This window comes from Plectropomus leopardus, chromosome 23 (genome assembly GCF_008729295.1).
Source record: "Plectropomus leopardus isolate mb chromosome 23, YSFRI_Pleo_2.0, whole genome shotgun sequence".
In the NCBI taxonomy this organism is placed as follows: domain Eukaryota; kingdom Metazoa; phylum Chordata; class Actinopteri; order Perciformes; family Serranidae; genus Plectropomus; species Plectropomus leopardus.
This window is the reverse complement of record NC_056485.1, coordinates 2,682,160-2,705,176: the sequence shown is the minus strand read 5'-3', so window position 1 is coordinate 2,705,176 and position 23,017 is coordinate 2,682,160. Positions and strand designations below refer to the sequence as shown.

Sequence of the window (23,017 nt, the reverse complement as noted above, 5' to 3'; positions counted from 1 at the left end):
CAAATACAAGTACTGGAAACTATCTGGAGTCCAGCATGAGTGTGTCGTACCTCCAGGGTGATGCTCCAGTCAAGCTTGTGTTCCTCTGTGTTCCACAAACACACCTGCCGGTCGTGGCCACAGGTGAGAAAGATGTTCTGAGAGGGGTGTGTAGCCAGCCCCCACATCTCATCCACATGACCCTGAGACAGACAGATAGAGACACACACACACACACACACACACACACACACCAAGGTTAATGTAGTTTACTAAAACTCAACTAAAAACTACACAAGGTGTTAGTTAACTGAAATAAATATAAAAACAAGACTGTAGAAAAAAGGAAAACTAACTGAAATGATATTATGTGTGTGATTAAAATAAAATAAAACATGCAGGAAATGTCTTTAGTTTATGTCAAGTTTATCAACACAACAAGCATAAGGAGGCCTTGGTGCATCTATTTATTGGAGACTATAATGTCTAAATAAGTGTGAGTCAGCTGCCTTCACAAAGTGTTTATATTGTCAATGTCAATGCCAATTTTAAACTGCTTAAATCTTGACAAATATCCACGATATGTTGAAAAACTAAACTAAAACTACGACTGAAACTTACAAAGACTAAAGCAAAACATAACATTTTAAACAATAAAAATGAAACTGAAACAAGCAAACCCACTCTGACAACAAACTGAAACTAAGCTGGGCTGAAAATGAAAAAAATTAAATAAATAAATAACTATAATAGCTCTGACACACACACACACACACACACACACACACACACACACAAAATGGAGTGAAAAAACAAAATATGTTTTCATCTTGTTCAGTGCGGTAAAACGATGTGCTAAATGCTACCTTTAGGTGTGTTCGTCGATAGCAGTTTCATTTGATTTCTATTGATTTATTTTCTTATTTCCTATAGTGTCATTCTGCTGTGACTCAGCATGCGCAAAGTGAAAAAATTAAAGAACAACATAAATTTAACTTGTTGTTTTGTTTCCTAATTTATTTGATTTTTTCCAATATTTGGTTTACACAGAAAAACAAATAAATGAAATTCTCACTTATTTTTTTGTGGAACTGAGTAATTGAAGTATCCTAATTTCCTAATTTCTAAAATCAAACATTTTCATAAATGTCTAAAAGCAGCACTGAAGAAGGAGGACTTTACACCATTAACACAAGCTGGATAAAGCCATACACTGTTTTAAGCCTCCAGTCTTTGTTATCTTATATATGAAATGAGAAGAAAAGAAATAAGTTGTTTGATTTTAGAAATAAATCAAAATAAAATCTGATGCCTTTGTCACTGTAAATTATCATTAACATGTACATTTTTTTTTTTTTTTAATTCATTTTTCAACTTTTCAGCTTCAAATGTAGCTTTTAATGTAAAAATTTGTTTTTCAAATAGCCCCCAAACAAACACATGTGAGTGCACTTTAGATATGTTGCTTTTTAAAAAAATGTCTATAATCTCTGCTGTACATTAATCACCTGTACATTTCGTAACATTAAAAAAATCATGTGGTTCCCTTCATCCAACACTCGCTGGGTGTAGTATAGTATAGTATAGCGAACGCTGCAGCTTGGAGCAGACTTTCCTCGTCTTTTCTGTCTGGAAGTGGTTTTAGTCTCCCAAAAAACAAACATCAAAAGTGAGCAGGAAGCCAAATTCCAGTGGTCAGTACAGACATTTCTAACATGCGTTCTGATGCCAGCTGTTGACTGTAATCTGTTGGATCTTAACACGCTGAATAAATGTGGATACCAGATACTCAGGCTGAATTAACACATTAGAGACCCATGGGATAAAAATGAGCTTCTGACCCCCCCATTTCTCCCCGTCTCTGTGCACTGTGTACATGTTAAATCAAGCTCAAGTGCCCATCATGCACAGCGTGCAACAACACATGGAACATTGAGGGGATTTAGTTACATGAAGTTGTGCCACATAAGCACAATAGTAACTGAAATGCTAAAAGTTTTCAAACTTGATTTTGGCAAGTGGCAGAGAGCCTCAAGATGGGGTAAAAATGCAGGACTTGCTTTAAAGGTACAGTCTTTAAAATTTTCATGAAGTGAGTTTTTTTATGCTACGCATGGTAAGATTTTTACTGCAATAGTAATTTTTAGTATTTCCATCCAGTAATTATCTCTCTCTGTAGTTGTTTTCAATGACAGTGGCGGAGTCCGCCATTCCCACACTGGATTCAAATAGCCTTTGCATGTGTAGGGGTTATCAGGGAACAATGCAGCATGTAATCTCAGTGTTACTGTTTGTGATCTTATATCAGTAGCATAAGCCTTTCTGTTTACTTTTAACACTCTTCGCCTCATATGGAAGCTGTACGTTATGGTAAAAAAAAACATTCTACTACTGCCAATTCACATTAAAAGCATTCAGCTGAATTGTAAAATCAGACAATTTTATTTTAATTTAAAAAATCTAGGAAACACATTGCTTTGAAAAATGTGAATAAATAAAACCATTTGTCCTAATTTTTGTTAATTTCTAAGTGTTAAGTTTACTTAAAATGTAGTTATACTCACTTAAAATCATGAAGTTGTTGCAACTTAATGACAAGTTTGATTCAAAAAATCTTCCTACATTTTAGCAACTTCAGTCAACAAAGTTTATTGTGCCTTTTATCTGCATTCTGCTGGTTGCAAACTAAACAATCATGTCTGTATTTTTTAACCATGTTAACAAGACAGAATTGGCAGATCTCCTAACATCATCATTGGCTAAATCCTCTTTGTCATGATCAAGTTAAGTCAAACTAACTTGTTTTACTGAAGTTGTTAACACTTAAAGAGAACAAGGTAATTTCTCGTCATCTTTAAGTTGTAAAAACATCCCCAAATTAAGTAAATATAGCTAAATGTAATTAAGTAACCTTAACAATTAGATATAAAGTAAACATAGATGAAGATTAATAATTATATTTACGCTCCTTTTTCAAGGCAATCAATTTCCAAGATTATTTTAGGTAAGATTGTCTACACATTCTTAAATAGGCTCTTTATATGTGTATATGTCTTGCTTCATGTTTTTTATGTGTGGATTTCAGGAAGACCTCTGTGGTAGCTAATGTGAATAAATGATAAAGAATACTCGCTCATGGCATTATGGAAAAAAGCCTCATGATTGTCCGGCTTCTTCATTTAAAGAGTGAGTTTGTTTTGCACTGTAAACACAAACAGCAGTTGCTCTTCTGTTGTATTTCTGACTGAGTAGCTGCTCAAGGAGTGTTTTCTGTAGTATTAACCCTTTGAAACATCAGTAAATTGGCTTGATTTTTTTCAAAAACACATGGGATGGTGATGACAAACTGAATAATAAATGGCACAAAAATTAGCAAGAAATTAGTAAAAAGTTAAAGGAAAGTTACCAGAAAACAAGAAAAAAAAACTAACAAAAATACTCAAGAAAGAGTTTAAAATTCTGTCTATTTCCTGTAACATAATTTTCAATATATAGTTAACAGTTATACATGTACTTTTCTTGCCATTTTTCCTCTTATTTTTGATAATATATGATAATCCCCTCTTCTTTTTTTTGCAGTTTGCAGGACATTTCTTGCCAAGCTGCTCATTATAATTTCCCCATGATTTTGAAAAAAACGCAACCTTTTTTTTCTCCAGATTCAGAGGTTTAATTGCTAGTGAAAGGCGTATGAATGTAGCACAAGAAAATCAATGTCAATCCAGGTGTTTAAGGGTTAAACTGCACTTACTGTTACCAGAACTCTCTTAATAATGGCACAGTACATACAAAGCATTTAAAAGCTTGATCCCAGAATAAAACAAAAAAACAAAAAAAAAGGCACACCTGGACTATGGCCACAAATCCATCTGAGAAGGTGCCTCTGAGGATGGCATTGCGGGTCGTACCAACTAAAAGTTCCTCCCCATCAATATCTGCAATGGTGCGGACTGCCCCATAATTTTCTGGAATCTGGACAAATAATGACATTAATCAGCAATCATCACTTTCCCTCTTATTCCCTCAGAGCGCTCCACCAGCAGCATGTCAAACACACACAGTTGTGGTTCACCTCACACTCTCTCTCAGGTGCCAGGTCGGCGCTCCAGCGGATGATCTTACGGTCTTTCCCTCCTCCGCTGAGCAGAGCGCCGCCCTGCAGGTTGCACAGGGTGAACACGCTGCCTTCGTGGGCTCTGGTCTGTCGCATGATCTGGAAAGTCTCTGTGGGAAACGAAACCAGGTTATCAGTGTGTATGGAGACAAATAAGGGCCAAAAGTTTTGTCAGTATGCTCATATTACTGTTATGCACCTGTGCTGGCGATAGCCGAGGCCACAGGCATTATGTTTTCAGGTTATCTGTCTGTCCCATTCTCCTGAATGTGATGTTTCAAAAACACCTGGCGGTAACGTCTTCACCGGGACTCACGTATGAATTACTTAGATTTTTGTGGTTGATGGTCAAAGGTAAAGGTCAATGTGACATTGCATCCGTTTCATTCTCGTGAACGCCTTATGGAAATTTTTCAGATATGGAAGAAATGCTGATTTGGACTCAACAATGAAAGGATTAGATTGTGGTGGTCACAGGTCAAAGTTCAAGGTCACTGTGACCTTGTCTGTCTCACGCTTGTGGATGCATTATTTCAAGAACACCTTTAGGGAATTGCTTCAAATGGCTCTTAAGAGTGAACTGATAAAAGGTCAAGGTCACTATGACATCACAAAACAAGTTTTTAGCCATAACTCAATAATTCGTTCTCTAATTACGACAAAATTTCACTTAAATGTCTAATAGAATGTAATGATGACATGGTGAAATTGTATATACCAAAGGTCAAAGGTCAGCTTCACTGTGACATCATAATTTTCAGCAAAAAACACTTTTCTGGCCATTATTCAGTGTCATATCTCAGGAACAGAGGGGGAGACATTTGTTCAGATTCTGAATTTGTGACACTAATCTGTAAAGTGCTGATTGTCGAGATCATCCGAGCTGTTGGGGGAAGATGAATCATACAAATGTACGCAGACATGGATGCAAACTGTATGCGTACCTTGAGTGGTGCACAGAGGCATAAAACCATGTGGCAGTAACACCAGTTCATCTGGTTGAGTTTTTTCTCAGGCGTCTTCCAGCTCGAGCTTATGTAGTTTTGTCATTCAAACTGACAAAATATTAAATATTTCATTTTTTTGTAGTGTATAGTGATCCGCAGCACTGACCTTTGGCCCCTTTACCGAGGGTTTTGACATCTGCAGCAGATTTGCCCCAAGTCAGGATGTTTCCTTCAGAGTCTCCGGTCAGAACGTCTCCAGTCAGACTGAACACAAAGCACTGGATGAACTTCGGTTTCTTGTATTTCTAAAAAAAGATTGTTTATGGAACAATATTTGGATCCACTGTTAGAACAGATGCAATAATGAATATTCCAAGAAGAACTTTCAGCAGCTCAAACTCATGTTGGTGAGTCCACTTTTAGTGAAAAGTACAGACTCTAAATCCTTTTTGGACTTTTTGGATGTATAATATTTGCACTCTTCAGACTCCATAGTTACTCTCAAGTTTCACTTCTCTTAGTTTTGCACCATACTTCCCTTTTAGGCCTCAAACTGAGGAAGCTACAAATTAATTTTGTAGAACTTACTCAGACTATAAAGGAACTAAAAGACACAGAAAGTAAACTCAAGTGTGTCTTACTCCAAAGATGCCTTGTTTCTTGGTGAACTGTCCTGCGTTGAGCGTCCAGAAGTAGACGTGGGATTTACCGCAGGTGATGATGTTGGTGCTGTCGCTGGGGTTAAACTCCACAGCGAACACCGCCTCGTTGGTACTCTAAAAACACACACACAAACACACGTTTAGGACCATTACAGTGTAAATGACTACTGCGTCAGTTAAGCCTTTGTGACATCCCACAGGATTACAATGATCACAAGAAGGAGGACAATTCTGAAACCAGACCATAGAGACTAAATAAGGGCTAATACGTTTTTTCATAGCTTTAATTAGGGCTAGGTATTAGTACTCAGTACCTTTAAACATCAACCAAAGTAACCCAGTAACAAGTAGTATCAAAACTTTTCCATTCCAAACCTGCATTTGATAATTTTTGTACCTAGATCAAGACTATTGGAATATTTGTTTGGTTTTACGAGCAGCCAATCACCGCAGCATCACAGCATCAAAATACGAGAAATGTCCTGAACCTAGAAACATGTTAAAATCCTGGAAACATCCTAAAATCATACGAACAGCCAAAAAATCTTGGCAATGCTCTAAATGTCTTAATATCTGGAAAATGTCTAAAACTTCTAGAAATGTCCTAAAATCAGAGAAATGTCCTGAGAATGCAAGAAACATCCTAAAATCCTAGAAACGTTTAAAATCCAAGAAATGTCCTAAAATCATACAAATATCTTAAAATCCTAGAAACATCAAAATATCCTGGAAATGTCCTAAAATCCAAGAAATGTCCAAATATTTGAGAAATGTCCTCAAATCCTTGAGACATTTAAAATGCAAGAAATGTTCTAAAATCCGGAAATGTTCTAAAATCATAAATGTCCTAAAATCCTAGAGAAATGCTAGAATGCAAGAAATATCCTAAAATTCAAGACATGTCCTAAAATCATAAAAATGTCTTAAAATCCAAAAACATCCAAGTATCCTGGAAATGTCCTAAAATATGAGAAAAGTCTGAAGATTCTAGAAATGTCCTCAAATGCTAGAAATGTCTTTAAATGCTAGAAACATGTATGGGGCTTCTGCCACTGGCCCCTGGCCCGCCTGTCATTTTGCAAAAGTGGCCCCCAAGCAAAGACAGTTGTGTATCGCTGTGGTAAGGCGTTAATCCAACACATGTTGTGTTTTCAGCTGTTTATGATGTCAGGAAGTCGTAGAAATAATCCAGACTGGCAGCTTTAAGTTACATTTTTATAACTCATGGTTACTGTAGAACTCCTGAGAGAATGATGGAGGATTGTTTTGCCAGCACACACACAAAGTGTAAACACACTCCCAGCGGCAGCTCTTTGGTGAGCGAATGTACAGTATGAACAGAATGTACAGAAGCATCATTTCTACACAAAAAGCTCATTCATGGTGGCTGTAAAGTGGCATATGGATTCTTCCACTGCTGTGCAGAGGGGAGGGGGTGTAATTATCTTGTTCCTGTTGGATGAACTCGTATGTTTATACAGTGTGGGTCAGTGTGGCGCGGCCTGCCCGCTCTGCAGCCCGTACACTGGTCCATCCACAACACTCAGCTTCTTGCACAAGCCCATTAAATTCTTGACTCCAGATGATATACAAGTTCAAACACCCACCTATACATTCCAACTGCTGCATTAGAACACACACACACACACACACACACACACACACACACACACACACACACACACGCACACACACATACATACAGCTGGATAAATTCATGGTATAAAATATTTACACTGTTGCCATGACAGCCGTGCTGAAATTGCTCTCAGGGAAGTTGAGGCTTTTTGGGATAAAAGCCCATAAAAGCAGAGCAGAGACACAACCGCCATCTTTCCCCCCCTTTAATCTCTCCAAACAGACCTCCTTTATGAAAAGCATCTACGCAGCGAGCGTGAGGCCGCGCCGGGCATCCGTCACCGAGGCTGATTGTCAAGCTGGAACTACAGCTGAAGGATTTCATTGTTTCTGGAGGGACTGTGAAACCCTGTGTTGACTGATCATTTTAGAAATGTCAGATGATGTCAAACTTTGTCAGACTGTAAAAGCGTGCACCCTCAATCAGTCAGAACTGTCATAAAACCTGTTGAAGGAACAGTCCGACATTTTAATAAACGAGGGCAGTTTGTTGCTCAGAGCCATATAATGCAGATATAAAAGTACATTTACGAGATGGGCGAATTATTGGACTTTAATTTCCTGTCATTTCTACCCTAACTTGACTTTACTGATTCATGCTTTTAACCTTTTGAAACCGAGACTGACGTCAATTTTCTCGTGCAACATTCAGATGCCTTTCACAAGCTATTTAACCCTTTAAAACCTGAGCAAATTGGTTTAAATTCTTTCAAAAACAATGGGGAAAAAACACTATTTATACACTCAGCGGCTACTTTCTTAGTTACACCTTGCTAATCTTGCTAATTTTGCCTTCAGAACAGCCTGAATTCTTCGTTCTTATTTATGTGACAACACATGAACAAAACACATTTATGCCCTTCCACCCAGTAAATATTCATGTAAGTTAACTTTGTCTGCCAAACAACGGAGGATGTCACACAAAATGTATGATCACCTATTATTATGTGTTATTCTGCTAATCAAATTATAGTCGATACATACTTTTTTTTTTTCGGTGTCATATATTTACACTCATACCACTCTGAACATAAAATGTACTTCTCAGACTCAGGCTATAAATATTATTATAAATTAATATGATTTCCTGCTTTTATTGAGTTTATTTTTTAACCAACATCAGTCCTAATCATAACTATCAAATACTCATTAATTTTCAGAATTTTAACCCTTTGAATGCCAGGTTTTTCTCATCATGCCACTATGTTATTTAGAAAGAAAAAAAACACCAAAAATGATTGGTGATTTGATCATTTTATGCTGATTAGATTTTTTTTTGTTTGTGCCTGACAGTCTGGCATGTGTCAATGATCTGCAGCAACATTGATTGTGACAGTGCACGTAGTGGCAATAGCATGTATTTTCTCCATATTCTAAATATGGGAAAAAATGACAGCATTGGGTGGAAAATACTTAAGATGACAAATTCCAAGTCAAAAGCCCAGAATGACACCCAGAAATAATACAGTGCGTGTTTTTATGCTTTGATGGCTGTGGAACCAAAAATGTCAGTTTGAATGGGTTTCAATGGAGCATTTTTTGACCTTAACAGTCTGAATGTAACAATTTAGTTTCCACAGTGTATTTGAGACTTATTGTCGGAGCTGAGCTGGAAATTCACTGATTTAAAAAAAATACACAATCTTACCAAGATTTATGCCATATGCACAAACACAGCCAAAGTGATCAAAAATGAAAAAAGAAAAGGGCGTAAAATGCACCTAACAGTCCCTGAGGGTTCAGCCTGTACAGTTCATTGACCCCTGACTTGTTTACCTTGACCTCTGCGTGCTTTGTCCCCTTGTTGCAGTCCCACACTGACAGCATGTGTTCGTTGGAGTCATCAATCGCAGACAGAAAAGCTCCAGAGTCCTGGAAACATCCGGAACAAGGAAACACTGTAAACTCAATATAATGTACCTTTCCACAGCACTAATTCACTCAATCCATCAGTGTAACAAAGTCAGGTCACCACTCTGCTGAGAAGACTAAAAAAACATCACCACCGACTAAATATTTCCAATCACTTCGACTTTATCCTTTTTTTTGTTTGTCTAAGTTAAAAACTATATTTAGGTTGAAAACAGAGGGATTTGTATTCTCAGCAGAGTGGTGACTCTTGTTAGTATAGTAAGTATAGTGCCATGAAAATGTACATCAAGCCGAATTCATTGAGACGGGGCAAGTATCAGCATGTCTGTAATAAAGGTCTGGCTCTTGCTGCTGAAGACATTAATCATTTTTCATAAGGACTGTTTGAGAATCAGTTTAATGTTATATTGCAATTAACTCACAGCGAAGGAGAATGCAACGGATCCCACTCCCCTCTGGAAGGTTCCCAGGCCGATCTGCTGCAGGGTGACCAGGGTGGTGGAATCCCAGATATGAACACAAGGATGCAGAGGCTGACACACACACACACACACACACACAATCAAAATGGAGCAAAATGCTATAGATCTGCATTAGAGTTCAGGTTGGTAATAAAGTAAAGCACACATTTTCCTAGACGACAAAATTTGACAAACTTTTCCATAACTTTTCAAGTATAATATTAATAACTTGTTTTTTCTTGCCCTTCCTTGCTGGCATTTTTCAAACATAATTTCAGCTAGCTGGCAGACACAAAGGGAGAGACAGAACACTGAAGAAAAAGGAGAAACGTACATAATGATAAACACTGACATCACATTGACAGCTAATGTTATGTTGTAATATGTGGAAGGTTATCCACTAAAGATTACAATAACAATTTCATAACACAACTACAACTTTCCAAAACTTTCAACGATTTTTACAAATTGCATGACTTTTCAAGGCCTAAAAAATGAAATTGTGAAATTCCATGATTTTTCCAGGTTATCTGTGACCATGGGAACCCTGTGTTTAGGGACACCAAGGATATGTCCAGCTTTCATAGGGACCCTATGCATTAATCCTTTGAAAACCTGGATACACAACACTTTTCTTGTGTTGCGTTCAGACGCCTTTCAAAAGCATTTAAACCTCTGAAGCATGAGTATATCGGTTTGATTTCTTTCAAAAACATAGGGGAAAGTGCAATCTGGCAAGAAATGTCCTGCAAAATGCAAGAAGTTTCTAAAAGGGAAAAAATAGAGGGAGAGAGAATTATTAAGAAATTATTTTAAAAAAAAAAACCCTATGGAAAAATGTCCAGAAAACTATAGTTCTAAAATTTGCTTATATGCTTTAAATGATCAAAGAGTTAATGCCATATGCATAAGGGTACAGGTATACAGTAGATAGCACTTAACCCTTTGAAAACAGAAATGATTAGCTTAATTTCTTTCAAAAACATGAGAAAGACAAAGAGCATCTTAAGAAGAATTGAGCCAAAAATGTTTTTAATGTAAATAAAAAAATAAGTAATTTAAAAAGAAAATTACATGAAAATTAGCACAAAAAAAGAAAAAGGAAAGTTTAAAAAGTACTTAAAAATTATAATAACACATAACATTATTTATAATATGTTAATATGGTAATTATAATAATAGTTGTAGCTATAAGAATTTTCCCTAGCTTTTTGCTTTTTTCCCTAGACAGTTTCACTTGCTTTTTAAAAACATATTTTTCTAAATCTGCTAATATCTTGCAATTTATGGAACGTTTTTTAGTTGTCCCATGTTTTCGAAAGACATCGCAACAATGTGCTCAAGGTTCAAAGGTTTAAATACTTGTAGGCGTCTGAAAGCAGCACAAGAAAGAGATGTCGCTCCAAGTTTTTAAAGGGTTAAAGATTTAAATATTGGTAGTGGATCAAAGTGCATCAGACTGGTATCATAGCGGCGGTTACCTTGCCGTCTTTGTCCACCCCTGCTGTCTGTCCAGATGCCACTCGCACCTTGTCAGGATGGAGAGTAAGACTGCAGGAAGAAGAAAAAAGAATTCAAATATATGTATGTAATTCCATCCTCCAGACAAAATGAAAATTGTTCTTTATTAAATAATATGTTGTTTTTATACAGGGTTTTTTTTTATGCCACTTCGAATTGGGTTTTAGGCCAATTTTCTAATACTGAAAAGGATCGTTTTAATTTTAAATCTTGGCCAATTATTTTGAGATTTCACAAGAAAATGCCAGAGAAAAAAAAAAAAACAATCATAAAATCTTACTTCCACTGTCTGAGCATTTTTAAGACTTTTGAAAGATCAATTTCAGTCCATTTAATACCAATCAATGCCTTATTTTTAGACTAAGACTAATAAAGACTTGCAGGAACCCTGTTAAAGTATTTGAACAGTTAGACATGTTTTGCTTGTGTTGTCTTTACTCCAGCACAATTGGATTTGAATCAAAGCAACAACTACGTGGTTAAAATTCTGACTCTCAGCTTTAATTTGAGGATGTTTACATGCACTTCAGTTGCAGAGTTTAGAAATTGGAGCCATTTCTATAAATAGTCCAGCAATTGCAGGGAAGCAAAAGGAACTCAACAAATTAAAGGTTCAGTATGAGAGTCTGGAGAAATATAGTTGAGTGTTGAGTCTCATTCATTCCCAGGTCCTCAAATGCAGATGCTGTGAGTTGGTGTTTCAGTCTGACAACCAAACTATGGTCATGGTATTTGATGACCTGAGTTAAGACTCAGCAATCAGCCACCTTTCTTGAAAAATACATAGTGAATTTCAAAACTTCAACCTCAATTTCAACCTCTATACATTTTTATAGTGTGTAAAAAATATAAAGCTGTTATTATTCTGTTTAAAATGGTTTAAAATTCATACATAAAAAGCTAAAAAAAATAAAATAAAATAAATATGCCACTATGCAGTTGAATGCCTCTGCACTCCAGTAAAGTTGCACTTATGCTTTACATCCATGTCTGTGAAAACATGGATGCTTCATAGCTACATTTATACAATCAGCACAATTTCAAGGTGGACACCATGACCTTGACCTTTGATCTTTCACCACCATCTTTAATCTTTAAACAGTTCAGTCTTGAGTTCAAGTGAATGTCTGTGCCAGGAAACTCTCTCGAGGCTTCAGATACTATGTTTTACAAAAATGAGACAAATGCAAGGCCACAGTGACCTTGACCTTTGAACATCAAACTTTAATCAGCTCATCAAAAAGTCCAAGTGAATGTTTGTCTCAAATTTGAAAAAACTCCCTCAAGGTGTTAGGATATTGAGATCACAAGAACAAAACCAATGAGGACACAGTGACCTTTGACCTTTGACCTATTACCACTAGAATCTAATTAGTTCATTCTTGAGTCCAATGGATGTCTGTGCCAAGGCCATCTTCAGATATTGTGTTCATGAAAACGAGACGGATGTAAAGTCATAGTGACCTTGACCTTTGAACACCAAAACTAAAAACCAAACTAGGTGAAGCAGCTTTTAGTTTATATGCTTCTTTCAAAAACATGGGAGAATGGCTAGAGCAACAAAAGAAGAAGTTACCCAAAAAATAGCAAGAAACTAGAAAAAAGTATAAGGAAATTACCTGAAAATTTGTAAACAATAAATAAATAAACAATTAACAATTGCTCAAAGGTGTAAACAGTTGTGAAAGGCATCTGAAAGCAGCGCACGAGAAGTGACGTCACTTCAGGTTTCAAAGGGTTAATAATTATGGACCACACTGTAGGAACAGCTTCACTGTAGCTGCCCCAAAGCTTTTAAGTTCCACTTGGAAACCATAGTAAGTCCCCTGTGACTTCAGGATATATGTATTTGGCCTTCATATATCAGAGTAATATATATGTTATTTTACACAACCTCCCTCATTGCTTTTATTTTTCCAAATACCAAAGAAGCACTTATCCATTCCAGTTCTTTACGTCTGTGCCAAACCCCTGGAACTGGCAAGATGTCCAAGCCAAAAACTGGATCCAATTTCCCTGCGTTCTCTATGCTTATGAGCCCGAAAAGGTGGTGAAAAACTGATTTTATGTGCACTAATAAACTTTGGCAACTCAGGCCCTTTTAATGCACTGATCCAAAACACACACGAACTGTATAAATATGAAACTACATATATGTATTAGATTGTTTTTTTGGCCTGAGATCAGACTGAGATTCGGTCCGGTTGCTCATAACCATGTCATCATACTAACAGTGTGACAGTTTGGAGTTGGGGTTCAGGTCCAATTTCAGTACTAAAGGCTTTGTACATGGTATTTGCATGATGCCACACATGCTGTAGGAAAGTCCCCCGCCTCTGAGAGCTGATGTGAACCTGTTTCCTTTTGATTTTCTCTGTCAAAAGAAAATCAGATCTATTCATTTAGCTGCGTAATATTTGGTCCACTTTTGTGCTTACAGAGGTTTGGAGACATGTGGAAACATGCCAGTGTCATCTTTTAAATCTCTATTATATATATATCTTATATACATATCTTAATAATTATTGCTTATATCTACTAACAGGGATAAATGAACTTTAAATTGCTTTAAAAGGCCGGCTGTAATGATTTTAATACCTTTTATCCCTTTGAAACTTGGATCGACATCAGTTTTCTTGTGCTGTGTTCAGACAACTTTCACAACTATTTAAACCTTTAAAAGTGAGCACATTGGTTCTACTTATTGTTTTTTAAAACATGGGAGAAAAAAGGCAATCAGCGACTTGCCATGAAATGTCCCTCAAATTGCAAAAAAGTTCAGTGAAAGATTACAAAAAAAAATGATGTGAAAATTATCTTAAAAAATAGAAAGAGGGAGAGAATCAGTATAAAACTACTGAATAATCAGGGAAAAATATCATCAATATCATAGACATCTATGTTTATAATCACATGTTTTGAAATATAATTTTTTTAATGGAATTATTTGAATTTTCTTTTCCTTTGTCCGTTCTTCTACTTTTCTTTATTTGTTGCAAATGTCAGATAATTTTCTTCTAATTTTGTATTATTTTCCTGCTAATTTTTGGGCATTTTTTTGTTCATTGCCTTCTTTCCCTTTTTTTTCTTTTTTTTTTTTTTTTTTTTTTTAAAGAAATCAAGCCAAATTGTTGAAGTTTCAGAGTGTTAACAGTTTTCAGTGTTGTTACAAGTTTGAACTTTTTAAACCCCAACACTATTTATGCCTTTAATTTCCATTAACAAACTCATGGCATAGTCACACACTTCTGTCAGTGTGAGGTTGTGTGTGTGTGTGTGGGGGGGGGGGCTGTCAGGATTTGGGATGTTCAGTATTTCACCTATCTTACCTTTATTACACTAAATGTATACTCGTTTGTGAATGGTGGGGGTGGGAGCAGACTGCTTTAAGGATGTGGGAATGACTGTGCACTAGTGATTTTATTGCTGCAATTTTGCACAATTTGTGAATTATCGTGATAAGGTGGGGTGGGATTTGTTTGTTGGATGCTTGTTTTGGAAATTGTTTGCACAACAACATCTGTTATTACCCACATTATAAAATTTGTCTTTAGAGAAATACAAAGACAGCCAGGACAACTGGAATGGTGAAGTTCGGGAAAGGTGCCCGCATGGAATGCCAGCAAGGGACGGACCCTAAATTGTAGTATAAATGGAACCGTGTGCACGACTCATACAAGTCCACAGCTGTGGGCAGATGTTCTTGGCTGTAAATGTGTTTTCAATTATCTGTGCGTGTCAGTAATAGTATAAAGTACATGTAATAACATTAAAGTCTTTGCCTCAGGTGTTCAACACACCAATGTTGCAGGAATAAAGCTTAGTTCTGTCCCAAACTGAATTGCTTGTGATACTGTAAAACCAATAAAACCTGTGTGGATTGCCACTTCTATTGTTGTTTATGTTTCTTTTTCAGACCAGTAGGCCCACTATACTAAAGATTTCACCATCAGGTACCATAATAGTGATAATGCTTTGGATTATGCAAACATTACATTTGCTGTGAAGTTTAGGTTCCTCATAGCATCAAACAGACTGTAAACCCAATCACATTTAAAGCTACAGTAGGTAACTTCCATAAACAATCACTTTTTGTCATATTTGGGAATATTGTTACTATATCCTGAAAGTAGTGCACAAGAGAGATAATCTGTGTAAATAGCAGCAAAAATGCATGTTATTATTGTCCTCCTACTCACTCATGGTTATTTCTCTGAAACATAACGAAGTGCAGCCGTGACATCACCATTCAGTTTACACAGCAACAGAATAGATGGCGTTCAGAAAAATTACACTCTGAAATCCTGTTTCAAAAGATTATGTTTAGGCCCCCAAAACACTGTTGCCGTGTGAACAAAAGGCTGAACTGCAGCAAAAGTTTAATGTTTAGTGCAAGAACTGTTTCTGTGAGAATGGCTCCTTAGATAGTGTACTTGTAAAGACTGTTGTGAAAGCAGGGTTAAATATAACTTTTGTAATGGACCAGCGTTAACAAAATGAGAAATGTGCATTTCAACTACATAGACCACAATGAAAATTAATGCTGGAATTTGTTGTTATCCTTGAGGTTCTTATTACTGTACATTGGTGTTGCAACTGTGTAAGGTTCTTAAAAAAAGAACTGTCAAACAATCAAAATAATACAAAAAGCAAACATCTAAGGCCTGTTATGCCAGACTCAAAACCTGCAGTCCAGCTCCTCTCATTTCTTTCCAGACAGTAAGGGTAAAGCTTCTCTTTCAAAAATGTTGACCTCCTGCTTTAAGTTTAATTTGATCTTATCTATTGCTGCAGATGATATAAAATGTCTTTCACTGACCAGCGGACACAATCGGTGTGTTTGCGGTAGTGGCGTTGTGTGCGGTTGTTGATGTGGTAAAGCACAACCACGCAGGCGATGAAGTACACCGCCTCGCCCGTTGGAAGAAAGTACAGGTTGGCCCGGCAGTCCCGTCCCCGGTAACCATAGCTGGCATGACAGGGTCAAGGTGACAATCATGGTAATCATTGGTCCATTTGATAATTAAAGAAAAACCTGCATCTGAAAATTTGACTTTATGATTTTTAAAAAAGTAAATCCTGAGACTTTTTTAATTCTGTTAACTGTCCCTTTAAACATATGGCACCGGCAGCTTTGCAGCTCACAGTTCACAGTTGTGTGGTTGATGTTGCTCTCACAGAGATTAATAAAGAGATACTTTCCAATACAGACAGCATGGATTCAATCCAGGAAATGACCACACAATTAAATTGGCTGTCTGAATGTAACATAAGCCTCATAAAGATGAACAAGACGCTGAACACTGCTGTGGAAGGATACACCCAGTCCAACTCCAGTCTCTCAGAGGGCGGCTCCATCTTCAGGTCTTCATAGTTCTGGATGTTAGAGGGGATGTACATGGTTATCGGCCGGCCTCGGATGAACATTTTGATCGACTGTCCTGGAAGACGAACATAGCAAAGGACAAGAAATTAAGTGGTAATACTCAGTGAGGCAGACAAATTATATGTTACAGTTACACAGTTATACAGTTATATGGTTTATTTTCCCCTAAATATCCTTGTCCTTCTTCCACTAACTACCATTTATTGTATATTATGAATTGTCAGGTGTTTATTTGCCAAAAAAGAGGAGAAAAACAGATATTTTCTCAGGAGGTGGTGGAGACCAAAAACAGAGCTAAAGGAGAGTAAACATTGGACATGCGCTCATTAGGTGGACAAAAAAATGACCCCAAATGAAAGTTTATGTTGCTCTGTGTTTGCTAGCTGTGGAAATAAGCAACTGTTTGTTAATATTTTTGCCATATAAACTTGCATGGAAAAAAATGACATGTCAATGTTGTTTCTGCTGCCCCCAAATGGCCCAAAAACTCAGTTATTGCCTGTTTCAGATTTTCTTACAAGAAAGTGAGTTGTATAATTTGCCCTCATTAGGATACACAAGTATTTTACTACTGGAAGGTTGGCCTTTTCATAATACAGGGCTGACAATGCAGTAGAAAGACGTGACTTAAATTGGTGCTACATGACCATTAAAAAAAGAGAAAAGGGTATGGGGCATTGGCCTTTGCTCAAGAGATCGAGAGAGGTAGCTCTCTTTCTCATGATCTGCTTTGATACTCTTTGTGTTGGTGGTGGCAGACAAACAAAAAAACAATCTGTAGTTGGAGCAGCAATCGAAGAGAGTTTGGGTACCTAATAACATAGCTAATAAACTGGCACACTGAGTGTATGTGACCTTACAAAGTTAAGTTAGTCAAAGTATTTAGCAAATAACAGAGCAACAGTATCATCCCACTGAACAGCTTTTCTGTCCACCTGATGAATCTATGTCCAGCATTCAGTCCAGTGTGGTTGTACTGGTCAGCTGCTAGCAGGAAGCTGTCTGTGTGTGGCTTGTGGAACAGTAAATGGGACATTGCTGGAAAAGTACATCGTGTTGTGTTGACCTTTCCTGCATATGAAGAGCTGCAGACACAAAGTGACATAATAGCAGGTCTACCTTGGCTGTAGGTTCCTCGTCTGGACCCGGGCGATCCTGTGAGTGTGAAAACATGAGGTTAGCCAAACAAATAAACACCAAGGTCCTTTAAGCTTTAAGTCACAGCTGACCTAACTTTGACTTTACCATCCCTGAGGATCTATTCCCATTTTTTTACGAGTTAGATCTATGAGCTTTGAATTTCAAGCTGGGTTATATTTTCCTTTTCCATTTCTTTTGGGGACTTCTAACCTGGCGGTGTTCCCTTGGCAACAGTTGTGTTACTTTATGAGACTGGGGGTGAAGGCAAGCAGCAAGGCTGAGCAGGCTGAGCTGCTCCAAGTCAGGGTCTTAAACTTTTCCTCTGTCTGACCATAAAATGGTGGTAACTGGTAAGAGGCCAGAGAAACACCTTGAGAGGAGACTTATCGCTCAGGATGCTCATTCTAGCAACAGTAAAAGTCAAAGAGGAAGCAGGATGAAATAAATCAGAGCTGAGCTAGACAAAAAGAAAAAGAAGTAAAAGGACGGTAAGAAGATAAGAACACTCAGTACGTTTCCATGCGCAGTTAAGCTGAGCTTCGGTTACAGCTCAGTTAGGCTATTTAATTGTACTACTGTCCTTGTCCCAATATACAGTCATCTGGAGAGATTCCATTTATTGACGGATATCCAACTCTGTAATGTTAGGTGGAGATATGCCCCCTTTCAGCTAGTTGCTATTGGACCCTCTTCCGGTTGACCTGTCATGTCACATACCAAACAGGTTAGCATCGGCAAACGGGTCGCATGTCAAACAGTGAAAACATGGATAACTTTTCTCGGCAACCAGTGGCATCTGCTGCGACTGCTAGCGGCACCTAGCTGCGGCATCTGGGGGTGCCACACGAGGTGCCACAGTTAGGTGCCGCTGCCGCAAACTGAGCCAGCCCCGGCTGGATTAAAGAGTAAATCGACCCCCAACAACATTATTTAGGTGTGTTAGTCTAACCTTGAGAAAATCAACTCAGTACAAATTCAGTCAAACTGTTATGTTTACATGTATTTTGAACGTCCAGTTTTAGTTGGACTAATGCTGCCTTCACGTCCTCCTTGGAAATATCGTAATTACTGTAATTACGAGTTATAAGCACATAAATGGCCCTCCAATTTCAAAGATTCCAAAGATTTCAATTTCTCTGTCATGGGTCCAGATAGTAGTTGCAATCACCAGACTGGATGCAATGGGTAATTCTGTGACCTCAGCACTCTATATGTTGCACCATGCTTTAAATTAAGACACAGAATATCATACAAAGTGACACAGGGAGTGCTACAATCACAGACGGGGCTTAACAACTTCTAACAAGGTAACATCTGCCACCCAGCTGGTTAAAAGCCGGTGAAGCTGCTGGAATTGAAGTGACATTGGAACCAATTTTCCTGTCTGGAAACAAGTAACAGTAATGAAACTGTCAGTTAGAACCACAAATGTACACACCCATGAGTACACCAGTATAAAGAACAAGTCTGAACTTCTTCACAACTTTGACTAAATGACTAAATAAGCCAAAAGGAAAATTTTAAAGTATATTAAACCACTTTACCAAGTGGTTTAACATTACATGTCACATTCACCCATTCAACCACACACTGGTGGCAGAGGCTACTATACAAGGTTCCACCTGTTACTCAGTTACAGTAACTCAAACAAACTATGTTACAAGGTCAATACTTTTCAGAGTGGAAGCAAATACCTCACAACTTTTCCTAATACTTCCTTGATCATTTTTTTGCCACACACTGTGAATGAGTCAGAGGTCCACTGTACTCCACTTTTCGAATACCGTCAATGTCAACATTTGTATTTATTTATTTATTTATTTATTATTAATATTTTTTTAATCAGTTTTATTTATCAATAGCTGAGGGGTTCCGAGATTGCGTAATGATTGACGCACACACTTCTGTGACATAAATCTTCATTTCACAAGACATCGAAGGATGCTCATGGGGAACCAATCTGAAAGCCAATGGTGTCATTATTCTATACCCATGGTATTGTGCAATCAGCAATTATTTCATCAGGATAATTTAACCCTTTGACACCTGGATCGACATCACCTTTCCTTCCACAAGTATTTAAACTTTTGAACCCTGAGCAAATTAGTGCAGAGCAAATTATTTCTTTCAAAAACATGAGAAAAAAAGGCAATTAGCAACTTGAAAAGAACTGTTCAAATAATTGAAAGACATTAGTAAATTTAGAAAAAAAAAATTAAAAGCGAGGGGGGAAACTATTTATATGATAAAAATTATGTTTTGTTTTGTTTTTTTCTACCACTAATTTAGTTGGTAATTTTAGTTGTTCTTTTTTACTAATGTCTTGCTAAATTTTTGGGCCATTTCAGCTTTTGTTGCTTATTGCTTTCTTCCCATGCTTTAAACTGTAAGGTAAAAACAAACTTGTCTATTTCTAATTATAAAAAAATTTTAAAAAATCTATTTAAATTTTTGAGCTGAACTTGAAGGACAAGCAGCCAGACTTTGCTTTGCTAAAATACAGTCCAAATTCAGCCTAAAAATCTGCCCAGGTAGCTGATATCAGATTTGAATGAGAGTTTTCGATTTTCATTGCTACGGACACATTTCAGATGGAATTTAAAAATAGTTTAATCTCCACAGACACTTGTCTCCTTAAATTTCCTGCCACTCTTCACCGTCAGGGATCTAAAAAGCTGAACTCACGCCAAGCACAACTCTTAGTCAATCAAACACGAGTCATGAAGACAAGCAGACAGAAAGAGAGCAGGGGAAGACTTGAAAAATGTTTTTCTGGCAGCTTCCTTTGCTGAGCTGGCCATCCATCATTCCGTCAGACGAGCTGGAGTGGTGCAGCAGCTCGGCTAACCACAGTGAATGTGATTCCAGGCAGCGCCCACGACCCAAACTGGCCCTGCTGTGTTTGGCTTCACGACGAAGACTGCCATAAAAAAGTGGTGGCCAGTTTAAAAAAGGAGAATGTCCTGTTGAGTGATATATGTGGTGTTTAAAGGGTATGTTCAGCCATAAAGGTAGAGTCGAAATGACCTGGTGACTTTCAGCTGGACGTCCAGCTCAAGTTAAACTGTTTTATGTCGACACTTAAAGGCAGCTCTTCCTGAGGGAGGCTCCCCACATGGTCCTGTCATCAGTTATTAGTCACTATTATGCAAATGTTATCACCGTAGTCACGACCATTCACACCTGTAACATGGCCATTGGAACACAAATGTAAGAATTTTTTTTAGGATTAGAGCAAAATGTAGTGCATAAAAATGACCCATGAGTGCTAAGTCGAAGAAACAACATAGTATATCATGTCAAAAAAATTGCTGAAAAACAGCATAATTATGCCACCTCGCCGTTCTGTATAAAAGATAACATTGTGTAAACATGCAAAGGCAGGTTTAAGAAGGAACTAAGCAGCCTTATAGTGTGAATTTCATTAACTAAAAATAGCCTAGCCTAGGACAATGATGAAAAATAACATGTGAAACCTGTTAATAATTACTATTGCATTATTAATTAATGCATTAATAATTATTGCATTATTAATTATATGCAATACAAATTAATTGTGACATAACCCATGTTGCCTTATCATTAAATGAGCTTGTATTACTGACGTCATTGGTGGTGCCTCAGCTGCCTCAGTGAGAAGCTAACATGTGACTTCAAGTTTGTCTTTGCAGAAGTGTTAATTTTTTTTTTTTCAAAAAGTCAGTAAAGAACTCAGTAGCAGAACTTTTAATCATGACTTTTTCAAAAGTGACAAATCCAAAGAGCTTCCAAACATTACTACTCAAATTGTTTGGTGTCAGGATTATTGGTTCAGCAAAGCTTGATAGTTTTCTTCATTTTACATCAACGAACGAAAGAACAAATTAAGGAACAAATTGAGGAACTGTGCCTCAGGGGCGTAAATATAGACAGTGCAGGCAGAGCAGTTGCACAGGGTGAGGAGGCCCATAGAGCGTGGACCTTCCAACAATATTTAACAGTACAGGACTAATTCAGATTGCCACCTTAGTAATATACCTGTGTTCAGAGAATAATTCACAGTAAGTTAAAAAGTTTGCTATCTGCTGTATATTCATTTGAAAATGCTAACCCAACTCCATCAAAGGTTTTCATTAGTTTTTTATTTTAACATTAAAGACTCAATAGCAATCTAAAACAAAACATCATAAAATAGATGCTCATTCTACATAAACTACAAATTAGCTATACATTTAATGAAAACATGCAGATTTTCTTTGGTATTTTGTTATATACATATATATGATGGTGATTTCTATGTACTATGTATGTTGGTGTCAAATTTTGAGTCTCTATCTGATTATGTGTTAAGACAATAAGAGTATAGCTAGTTTAGCTGTATAACTAGTAACAAGCATGCACAAGGGCCCATCGTAGTTGCGTACACTGGGGCCCTTTGTGACTACCTAACGCCACTGCTGTGCCTGTTGCATTTACACTGTTATGTCTGCATTCACACAGGTCATTACAGATCAAATACTTCATTATTCCCTCTTTTGAAGTTTCAGTGCTCTTGCCAATCATTAGCAAAGACCGACTTGTCAACTAAGCAGCTGCTCAGAGCATTTTCTAAAAAACATTAATCAAAGAAATATAATACGCATGCCAACTTGCAACATCCTGTACAGCTGTGTCAATCTAATCCAGGCTTGTTGCCAAAGTTTTCCTTTTAACGAACAGAATTCTTCTTCTGCTTGTCCTTCACAAACAGTGTGAGCGAGCGTGTGCTCTGCCACTCTCTGCTGCAGGAATGAGGCCTAAAAACAGGGCTAACCGTAACCAGACTGAAGGCGAACACTCATAAAAAGTTACGCTAACCACAAGTGCGGTCGGTTGGGAAATGCACTCATTTTTGCACAAATGACTACACGTGTGAACCAGTGAGAAGCTGCATGGGCACAAGAAGTACAGTTCAACCCCAGCCCTGCCAGCAGCGCATTTAGGAGAGTTTGGAAAAGTCCCTGAATCTAACAGAATCCATGCAGCGTGTCTATATTTGTTCCTGTAAGGATTATACTTGTGTTACACTGAACACAGAATTCAGTGGGAAAACACATTCCTCTTTGTGCTGTTTCTGCATTGCACTCCAGATAAAAGGTCACCTGTCAATCAAAAAGAATTTCTTTGCATTTATGAAAACAAGAGTAGATGAACCTGGTTATTCAGCTTTTTGTTTACATGTCGTCTGATAGTATCTAAAGCCACTTTTTGTTTCGACCCATAGTTCCCAGGATTTTTAGTTTCAGGAACTACTTTTGAAGGAACTGAATGGGTTCCAT

At 37.4% G+C, this 23,017-nt stretch overlaps 1 protein-coding gene across 2 annotated transcripts in view; it reads right to left on the bottom strand.

The window, feature by feature from the left end:
- The window catches only part of eml3 (EMAP like 3), a 71,979-nt gene that overhangs the window by 7,888 nt on the left and 41,074 nt on the right, over positions 1-23,017 (bottom strand). For both annotated transcript variants that reach the window (XM_042511983.1, XM_042511984.1), the window contains 11 exons: positions 17,700-17,735; positions 16,515-16,635; positions 16,014-16,163; positions 11,155-11,224; positions 9,635-9,745; positions 9,117-9,212; positions 5,682-5,816; positions 5,207-5,345; positions 4,052-4,203; positions 3,826-3,951; positions 51-182 (listed from right to left, as the gene is read on the bottom strand). In XM_042511983.1, coding sequence (XP_042367917.1) covers positions 51-182; positions 3,826-3,951; positions 4,052-4,203; positions 5,207-5,345; positions 5,682-5,816; positions 9,117-9,212; positions 9,635-9,745; positions 11,155-11,224; positions 16,014-16,163; positions 16,515-16,635; positions 17,700-17,735 — 1,268 coding nt within the window. The remainder of the gene's footprint in view (positions 1-50; positions 183-3,825; positions 3,952-4,051; positions 4,204-5,206; positions 5,346-5,681; positions 5,817-9,116; positions 9,213-9,634; positions 9,746-11,154; positions 11,225-16,013; positions 16,164-16,514; positions 16,636-17,699; positions 17,736-23,017) is intronic.